At 49.7% G+C, this 10,521-nt stretch overlaps 1 protein-coding gene across 1 annotated transcript in view; it reads right to left on the reverse strand.

The window, feature by feature from the left end:
• The window catches only part of LOC132571577 (oocyte zinc finger protein XlCOF6-like), a 34,984-nt gene extending 24,866 nt beyond the window's left edge, over positions 1-10,118 (reverse strand). Inside the window, exons 1-2 of the mRNA XM_060238376.1 lie at positions 10,073-10,118; positions 8,473-8,561 (exon numbers count right to left, since the gene is read on the reverse strand). Of these exons, the coding sequence (XP_060094359.1) occupies positions 8,473-8,561; positions 10,073-10,118 (135 nt within the window). The remainder of the gene's footprint in view (positions 1-8,472; positions 8,562-10,072) is intronic.
• Between the last annotated feature and the right edge of the window lie 403 nt (positions 10,119-10,521).

Consider the following 10,521-nt stretch of genomic DNA (forward strand, 5'->3'; position numbering starts at 1 on the left):
GAGGACTATTTCGGCCCCCAGGCCGCATGTTTGACACCCCCAGTCTAGAGTATTTGGAATTTAGCCTATGCTAAGACCTTGAACACCTTTGCATGGCTACTAAGTTTCTCAGGGGTGCCCTGCTAGGGATGGTCCTTGGGGAAGAGTCAGCCAAAATTCCTGCCATTGCGACAAGCCTATCAGCATGAATGATTCAACACATGTGATCCCATCTGGGATTCCTTTCTGGGCCTCCTGACCCCTCAAAGGCAGGCTTCAAAGTCTTGTTGGCATCTCCCTTAACAAGATCTGAACCAAGTTCCAAGTCCTCCTGGGACTTTGGTGTAGTGGTTAAGTGTGCGGACTCTTATCTGGGAGAACCGGGTTTGATTCCCCCACTCCTCCCCTTGCAGCTGCTGGAATGGCCTTGGGTCAGCCATAGCTCTGGCAGAGGTTGTCCTTGAAAGGGCAGCTGCTGTGAGAGCCCTCTCCAGCCCCACCCACCTCACAGGGTGTCTGTTGTGGGGGAGGAAGGGAAAGGAGATTGTGAGCCGCTCTGAGACTCTTCGGAGTGGAGGGCGGGATATAAATCCAATATCTTCATCTACCTCACAGGTTGTCTGTTGTGGGGGAGGAAGGGAAAGGAGATTGTGAGCCGCTCTGAGACTCTTCGGAGTGGAGGGCGGGATATAAATCCAATATCTTCATCTACCTCACAGGGTGTCTGTTGTGGGGGAGGAAGGGAAAGGAGATTATAGGCCGCTCTGAGCCTCTTTCCTTGAAAGGGCAGCTGTTGTGAGAGTCCTCTCAGCCCCACCCTCCTCACAGGGTGTCTGTTGTGGGGGGGGTGAAGGTAAAGGAGATTGTGAGCCGCTCTGAGACTCTTCGGAGTGGAGGGCAGGATATAAATCCAATATCTTCATCTACCTCACAGGGTGTCTGTTGTGGGGGAGGAAGGTAAAGGAGATTGTGAGCCGCTCTGAGACTCTTCGGAGTGGAGGGCGGGATATAAATCCAATATCTTCATCTACCTCACAGGGTGTCTGTTGTGGGGGAGGAAGGTAAAGGAGATTGTGAGCCGCTCTGAGACTCTTCGGAGTGGAGGGCGGGATATAAATCCAATATCGTCTTCTTCTTCTCTTGTGCTGCCTGGGGGTCTGTGCCTCTCTCGCCTGGCAAAGAGATGCCCGTCCTCCCACCCTAACCCCAGCGCAGGAGGGGGAATCTGGCATCGTGTTGTAGCTGCCTCTGCCAAGTGAGCCGTGGAGGGATGGGGCAGGACGATGTGAATGGAGCAGGCGTGTTCTCTCCCTGTGTGCCCACTTTGCAAAACGCTGATGCAGGTGGGGACTCGAACCCACATCCTCGTGTCCCTAACTTAACTCACCCCACTCCCTAAAAGGCCTGCTTTGGTTGCTGGTTGGCAGAATCAAAACGACCAGCCAGAGGATGTGAAGTTTCATGTATTTAATTTTTCTTACATCGAAAGACACTGATTATCGCTGCTCCCCAGCAATCTCCGCTGACCTAGCAGAGCAAAACGGACGCCTCCCAGAGCTACCAACCTCTAGGGGGCTGAAGCCAAAATAATCAAACCAACTACCCTGAATAAAGAACCCACAAAGTTTACTTCCGTGCCAAAGGAATCCCTGAGAAATTGATCCAGGCCCTCCTCACAAGGCTCCCCTTTTGCACTGAAATCGACATAGGAGATTGAGCAGCCTTTTTGCAAGCCCTTTATTCAAGAAACGCAGGATCAGCCCAAGCACTTTCTGCCTGCTCTTGGGAGAGGCTGAGAAGACGCTTGCACTTTAAAGCGCTGTATACTCGGAACGGCGCTATATTTAGGGCACTGTATATTCTGAACTGATTTATTGATTGCTGGGCGTAAGAAATAATATTTGGATGGTCTTATAGTAAAATGCTCTAGTGATGTGCTCACAGTAGTTCATCCTGGTGGCTTCAGCTGCTGCCCTGAATCTCTTGGTTTGTAAACTCCAGGGGGGGCCCGAAGTTCTCCCAGAATTTGAACCCACCTCCAGCAGACCGAGATCAGTTCCCCAGGAGGAAAAGGCTGTACCGGAGGGAGCTGGCAAGCCTGCCTGCGATGATCCCCGCCTTTCTCCCCTCCAGAACCTAAAAGTTTATTCCCTCTCCTCCTCCTCCAAGACTTACTTCCAAGTAAACTTTCCTCGGGATCCGGCTGCTGCAGGACGTCTCTTCCCTGCTGCTGCTTCTTTGCAAGCTCCCCCCCCCCTTCCCTCTACAAATGCAACCCCCTCCCCCCGGAAAAGCCCCCTTCCCCTCCGTGCTCGGCCTCTCTAGCAAGCAGCTCGGCGCTCTTAACCCTTTCAGTGCTGCAGAGGAGCTTCCTGGAGAACCAGTTTGGTGTAGTGGTTAAGTGCGCGGACTCTTATCTGGGAGAAACGGGTTTGATTCCCCACTCCTCCACTTGCACCTTCTGGAATGGCCTTGGGTCAGCCATAGCTCTCTTACCTGGGAGAAACGGGTTTGATTCCCCACTCCTCCACTTACACCTGCTGGAATGGCCTTGGGTCAGCCATAGCTCTCTTATCTGGGAGAAACGGGTTTGATTCCCCACTCCTCCACTTGCACCTTCTGGAATGGCCTTGGGTCAGCCATAGCTCTCTTACCTGGGAGAAACGGGTTTGATTCCCCACTCCTCCACTTACACCTGCTGGAATGGCCTTGGGTCAGCCATAGCTCTCTTACCTGGGAGAAGCGGGTTTGATTCCCCACTCCTCCACTTGCACCTGCTGGAGTGGCCTTGGGTCAGCCATAGCTCTCTTATCTGGGAGAAACGGGTTTGATTCCCCACTCCTCCACTTGCACCTGCTGGAGTGGCCTTGGGTCAGCCATAGCTCTCTTATCTGGGAGAACCGGGTTTGATTCCCCACTCCTCCACTTGCACCTACTAGTATGGCCTTGGGTCAGCCATAGCTCTCTTATCTGGGAGAAACGGGTTTGATTCCCCACTCCTCCACTTGCACCTGCTGGAGTGGCCTTGGGTCAGCCATAGCTCTCTTATCTGGGAGAACCGGGTTTGATTCCCCACTCCTCCACTTACATCTGCTGGAATGGCCTTAGGTCAGCCAGAGCTCTCTTGTCTGGGAGAACCGGGTTTGAAGAAGAAGATATTGGATTTATATCCCCCCTCCACTCCGAAGAGTCTCAGAGCGGCTCACAATCTCCTTTCCCTTCCTCACCCACAACAGACACCCTGTGAGGTGGGTGGGGCTGGAGAGGGCTCTCACAGCAGCTGCCCTTTCAAGGACAACCTCTGCCAGAGCTATGGCTGACCCAAGGCCATTCCAGCAGGTGCAAGTGGAGGAGTGGGGAATCAAACCCGGTTCTCCCAGATAAGAGTCCGCACACTTAACCACTACACCAAACTGGCTCTCTTTGATTCCCCACTCCTCCACTTGCACCTGCTGGAATGGCCTTGGATCAGCCGTAGCTCTCTTATCTGGGAGACCTTGGAATGGCCTTGGGTCAGCTCTGGCAGAGGTTGTCCTTGAAAGGGCAGCTGCTATGACAGCCCTCTCAGCCCCACCCTCCTCACAGGGTGTCTGTTACGGGAGAGGAAGGGAAACGAGATTGTAGGCTGCTCTGAGCCTCTGTCCTTGAAAGGGCAGCTGCTGTGAGAGCCCTTTCAGCCCCACCCACCTCACAGGGTGTCTGTTGTGGGGGAGGAAGGGAAAGGAGATTGTGAGCTGCTCTGAGACTCTTCGGAGTGGAGGGCGGGATATGAATCCAATATCTTCATCTACCTCACAGGGTGTCTGTTGTGGGGGAGGAAGGGAAAGGAGATTGTGAGCCCCTCTGAGACTCTTCAGAGTGGAGGGCGGGATATAAATCCAATATCTTCATCTACCTCACAGGGTGTCTGTTGTGGGGGAGGAAGGTAAAGGAGATTGTGAGCCGCTCTGAGACTCTTCGGAGTGGAGGGCGGGATATAAATCCAATATCTTCATCTACCTCACAGGGTGTCTGTTGTGGGGAGAGGAAGGGAAAGGAGATTGTGAGCCCCTCTGAGACTCTTCGGAGTGGAGGGCGGGATATAAATCCAATATCATCTTCTTCTTCTTTAGGGAAAGGACAGAAACTCCATGGCAGCCCCCTCAAATCCCCCTCTGCCTTTTTCAGCCAACCCCCCCCCCCCCCCGGATCTCCGAGGTAGCGTCCCCAGCCCTCCCCAAATGCAAGGAAGTGGCAGCAAAAGGGGGGGGGGGGTGAACCGGACTGCTGTGTATGTGGGTTAATGTTGTCATTAACCATGTTTCTGCCTGGCTTATCGGAGACTTTAGGTTTTAGCTTGGGGACTAGGGAACAATGGGCAGTAGGATCCAAACCCCTGCTGCCCTGTTCCAATCCCATGCCCCCTGGTGGTTTAAACGACCCAGTGATGTCCTAGCACGGGAACCTTGAACTGTATATAGTTGGCCCCTTTGGCCCAGGATTGCGGTCTTCTTAGTTGCTAGTTACCACGCAGTAGACAAGTGGCACCTTTAAGACCTACTAAGTTTTATTCGGAATGTAAGCTTTCGTAGGCTTCAGTTGTATTCAGAATGTAAGCTCTAAGCAGACTGCATCAGACAAAACTGGAACGGCAAGCCGTCTTTAAATATAGAGAAAGTTTGCGGCGAGTTGGTGTGTAGAGTCTGTTTATGGGCTGTTTATCTTATTATGGGCTGTTTATCTTATTGCATTTATTAACCCATCTCCCACTATATTTTAATGCATTCTTTTTTTCTAATGGCAAACTATATGATGTTATCACCTCTTGAGGTACTAATGCCCTCCATTTAAACCCACAACTAACGAAGCCAATGAGACACCCAGATTTATGGCACTTCACACCTATAACATCAATCCGCTTTCTACCACCCTCCACTGTTGTTACAGCCCAGCTAACATTACTAACAAACCAACACAGGCCCCCAAGTTGGGTTTCTTTTAATCTGCTAAAAACATTCCCGTGACTCTACATACCAACTCCCTGCAAACTGTCTCTGTATTTAAAGACGGCTTGCCATTCCAGTTTTGTCTGATGAAATTTGCTTAGAGCGCACGAAAGATGGCATACATCCGAGAGTTCTGAAAGAACTCAGTGGATCTTCTAACAAAAATCTGTAATCTTTCATTGAAATCTGCCTCCATTCCTGAGGACTGGAAGGTAGCAAATGTCACCCCCAACTTTAAAAAGAGTTCCAGAGGAGATCCAGGAAATTACAGGCCAGTCAGTCTGACTTCAATATCGGGAAAGTTGGTAGAAACCATTATCAAGGACAGAATGAGTAGGCACATTGATGAACACGGGTTATTGAGGAAGACTCAGCATGGGTTCTGCAAGGGAAGATCTTGCCTCACTAACCTGTTAAATTTCTTTGAGGGGGTGAACAAACATGTGGACAAAGGCGACCCGATAGATGTTGTTTACCTTGACTTCCAGAAAGCTTTTGATAAAGTTCCTCATCAAAGGCTCCTTAGAAAACTTGAGAGTCATGGAGTAAAAGGACAGGTCCTCTTGTGGATCAAAAACTGGCTGAGTAATAGGAAGCAGAGAGTGAGTATAAATGGGCAGTCTTCGCAGTGGAGGACGGTAAGCAGTGGGGTGCCGCGGGGCTCGGTACTGGGTCCCATGCTCTTTAACTTGTTCATAAATGATTTAGAGTTGGGAGTGAGCAGTGAAGTGGCCAAGTTTGCGGATGACACTAAATTGTTCAGGGTGGTGAGAACCAGAGAGGATTGTGAGGAACTCCAAAGGGATCTGTTGAGGCTGGGTGAGTGGGCGTCAACGTGGCAGATGCGGTTCAATGTGGCCAAGTGCAAAGTAATGCACATTGGGGCCAAGAATCCCAGCTACAAATACAAGTTGATGGGGTGTGAACTGGCAGAGACAGACCAAGAGAGAGATCTTGGGGTCGTGGTAGATAACTCAATGAAAACGTCAAGACAGTGTGCGTTTGCAATAAAAAAGGCCAACGCCATGCTGGGAATTATTAGGAAGGGAATTGAAAACAAATCAGCCAGTATCATAATGCCCCTGTATAAATCGATGGTGCGGTCTCATTTGGAGTACTGTGTGCAGTTCTGGTCGCCGCACCTCAAAAAGGATATTATAGCATTGGAGAAAGTCCAGAGAAGGGCAACTAGAATGATTAAAGGGCTGGAGCACTTTCCCTATGAAGAACGGCTGAAACGCTTGGGACTCTTTAGCTTGGAGAAACGTCGACTGCGGGGTGACATGATAGAGGTTTACAAGATAATGCATGGGATGGAGAAAGTAGAGAAAGAAGTACTTTTCTCCCTTTCTCACAATACAAGAACTCGTGGGCATTTGATGAAATTGCTGAGCAGACAGGTTAAAACGGATAAAAGGAAGTCCTTCTTCACCCAAAGGGTGATTGACATGTGGAATTCACTGCCACAGGAGGTGGTGGCGGCCACAAGTATGGCCACCTTCAAGAGGGGTTTAGATAAAAATATGGAGCAGAGGTCCATCGGTGGCTATTAACCACAGTGTATGTGTGTATATAAATTTTTTTGCCACTGTGTGACACAGAGTGTTGGACTTGATGGGCCGTTGGCCTGATCCAACATGGCTTCTCTTATGTTCTTATGTTCTAAAGCTTACATTCTGAATAAAACTTAGTTGGTCTTAAAGGTGCCACTTGTCTGCTGCTTTGTTCTAAGGCTTCAGACCAACACGGCCGCCCACTTGGATCTAGTTACCATGCAGTAAGGCAATAAAGAGCTATGATCACTGCTACCGCGTCTCCTCTATGCACTGAACCCACTATATTCATAGAATCATAGAGCTGGAAGGGACCTGTAGTGTCATCTAGTACAACCCCCTGCAAATGCAGGAAACTCACAAACACCTCCCCCTAAATTTACAGGATCTTCATTGCTGTCAGACGGCCATCTAGCCTCTGTTGAGAAACCTCCAAGGAAGGAGAGCCCACCCCCTCCCGAGCAAGCCTGTTCCACTGAGGAACCGCTCTGAACTCACACACCCCTCCCCCTAAATTCACAGGATCTTCATGGCTGTCAGATGGCCATCTAGCCTCTGTTGAGAAACCTCCAAGGAAGGAGAGCCCACCACCTCCCGAAGAATCATAAAGTTGGAACGGACCTCTAGGGTCTTCTAGTCCAACCCCCTGCACAACGCAGGAAACTCACAAACACCTCCTCCTAAATTCACAGGATCTGCATTGCTGTCAGATGGCCATCTAGCCTCTGTTGAGAAACCTCCAAGGAAGGAGAGCCCACCACCTCCCGAAGAATCATAGAGTTGGAACGGACCTCTAGGGTCATCTAGTCCAACCCCCTGCACAACGCAGGAAACTCACAAACACCTCCCCCTAAATTCACAGGATCTTATACGGACTCTCCCCCCTCCCCCAAGCTAGGGTGGGCTTCCTTGACCAGCCCCCACAGCAAAGGAGGAAGAATGCAAACTCCCCCATCTCCCCCAAGGGCAACCCGCCCCTTTAGTTGTGGGAGGCGGCCAGCAGGGCTCAGAGGATACCCTGGGGCTGGGGGGGGGGGAGAGACAGGTAATGATGCGCGGACCAAGGAATGAAGCCCACTGTAGATTCAGCTGCAGGGGGGAGACACATGTATGGGAGAGAGCAATGCAATTCGATGCACTCCCTGACCAGGGCCGGCGCGTGGGAGTTGGCCTAGGGGTGCCACAAGGCACTCCCTCTCCCCATGCTCCGCATCCGCTGCCATCCTGACTTCGCTGAGGCTTTGGAGGCCTTGGCAAAGTCGGGAGGGCGTGGCATCGAAAGAGGGGGAGTTGGATCCTGGGGAGGAAGAAACAATAGAAGCCTGCAACGTTTCGGAGGATGGGTTTTTTTTTCAGGGAGGAGTTTTGTGGGATCTTGTGGGTGTGGTCTGCTTCAGGCTCCCTGATTGCCTCCTCCCCCCCTCCACCCCCCCCCCCGTGGAAGGGCCACTGGGAAAGCCAGGAAGGTGTCCCCCCCCCCACTTTCTCTCTCCTGGCGTTTCGCAAGGGATGCGCACTCTCCTCTGGGTACCCACTGGACGGTGGCTCAGTGGTACAGCATCTGCTTGGTAAGCAGAAGGTCCCAGGTTCAATCCCCGGCATCTCCAACTCAAAAGGGTCCAGGCAAGTAGGCATGAAAAACCTCAGCTGGAGACCCTGGAGAGCCACTGCTGGTCAGGGGAGGGACAGTGGCTCAGTTGTAGAACATCTGCTGGGTAAGCAGAAGGTCCCAGGTTCAATCCCCGGCATCTCCAACTCAAAAGGGTCCAGGCAAATAGGCGTGAAAAACCTCAGCTTCAGACCCTGGAGAGCTGCTGCCAGTCTGAGTAGACAATACTGACTTTGATGGACCGCGGGTCTGATTCAGTATAAGGCAGCTTCATATGTTCATAAGAGTTGTGCCTTTCAGTTTCTCGGGTGGAAAAATAAACTCCTCTTGTTGCTTTAGGTCTTACGTGCTTTAATCCAATCTCAGGTATTCCGATGACCAGTTTCTGAAGGCATCTCCTCGGCTCTAACTTGTTGGCGTACTCGCTGGTATGCTCTGGGTTCAACAGGCTTACGAAAATACAGCACACTGACTTGTGCTAAACTATATACATCTATTTACAGATATATAAGTTATAACTGCCTCGGTATGCACTGGATCAAAGCGCTTCGCCAGACAATACATACGATAGCAGAGGATATACTATACAAACTCCCCTCCGTTATGTACACTTGTCTATATGCGAGCACCAATCAGCACACAGGGCTGAGTCATTCTGCTTAAGCACAAGTCCTCTGGACAGAACCGGTTTGCAGAACTGGCTAAGGGAAGCTATCGGGAACGTCAGTTGCATTAGACTCCAGCCTGAAGTCTTATAAGCAAGCATAACTAGCCCTTCCTGGGCACTAACCCTTTCCCCGCTTTTCTATCTATATGACATGGTTGAGGAAGTTCTGTTTCCAGCAGCAGATTTAGATGAAGAGAGGCCCTAGGCTGCTCCACTTGTGAGGCCCCTCTCGATCCCTCACCCTCAGTACGAGAAGGAAATGGAAGAGTGTTATAAACAAAACTGAATGAAGCCAAGGATGATGACAGGGTATTTAAAATTCTGCAATTCACAATTTCCCCTCTAAAGGACATAAGAGGTTAAATACCATAGCGATTGGAAAAAAAATGCATAAATGTTAAAATTAACACTGAAAAACCTTTGCAATAACTGAACTTTGTAAACCTTTTGCGGAATAAGCATTCATTTATGGGGAAGAACGGTGGCTCAGTGGTAGAGCATCTGCTTGGGAAGCAGAAGGTTCCAGGTTCAATCCCCGGCATCTCTAAAAAAGGGTCCAGGCAAAGAGACGTGAAAATCCTCAGCTTGAGACCCTGGAGAGCCGCTGCCAGTCTGAGAAGACAATATTGACTTTGATGGACCAAGGGGCTGATTCAGTATAAGGCAGCTTCATATCTTCATATATGTTCATTTTTAGGAAAATGAAGTTGTAATGTTATTCTTTAAAAAAACAAACCTTGAGTTTACAAATTATATTGCCTGGGAAGTGTAAATAATATGATCATGACTACCTGACAGTGTGGCACTTTTACAATCTACTTTATGTTGTCATTAAACAGCCACTTTTAAAATACATATTAAGAAGTAAACTACAACCATCAAATACAGTAAGACTAAAAATGTTTTTTTCTAGTCTTCTTCATAGCAAAATCATTCAAAACTTCATCAAAATTTGTTTGTCTAAGTTTGTCACTTTCAATGTACAGAATGCTCAGTGCGGACAACCTCTCCTTCGCTCCCTCAACCGTTTGGTGCACATTCTGAAGCGCTTGCTTAAGCTCAGAGAACTGCTCATTAAGAGGCTTAATTAAAGTAGCCATATTATTTGTAAGTCTACGCTCCATTGATTCGAGAAGTGAAGCCAACGCCTGGTCAGATGGTGGCGGTAAAGTTCGCGCAGTATGAGAGGCATCAGACGCCATGTTTTCTTCTACAGGGAGCGCGGGGGGCAGGAGATCGTTCGGGGGCGATTTAGTAAAGAAAGCCAAGATCGTCTTACCACCCGCAGTACTGGAGCTCGCCTTATCAATGATGCTGTTTCTCATGCTATGGAGGCAAGTTCTGTCCTTAAATAGCTAGGTTTAGAAGTTTTGAAAGATCGGGGAAGGGAGCGAGTCCCTTAAACGGCCATCCTCCGCAGCGCCCAAGCTATGCCACCGAAAGGAATTGTTTCCACCAATTTTGAAGATGTCAGAATTAGACTGGCGGATAACCTGCTCACAGAAGAGGGGAACCAGAAAAAGCACCCTTCTTTGTATAACCACGTTCTCAGCCTTTTTAAACCAACAACACCAGGTCCTTTGAAGAAACTCTTCAGAACCAGCTATAAGAAAGTTCCACCTTTTTATGGATTTTCTAAGGAACACGGAAGTCAGATTTGTGCCTCAGGCTCTTCTTACACACTGAGCATTGATGAGGTTCCTCCCTTGGGCGGATTCTTCGATTCTA

This window comes from Heteronotia binoei, chromosome 5 (genome assembly GCF_032191835.1).
Source record: "Heteronotia binoei isolate CCM8104 ecotype False Entrance Well chromosome 5, APGP_CSIRO_Hbin_v1, whole genome shotgun sequence".
NCBI lineage: Eukaryota > Metazoa > Chordata > Lepidosauria > Squamata > Gekkonidae > Heteronotia > Heteronotia binoei.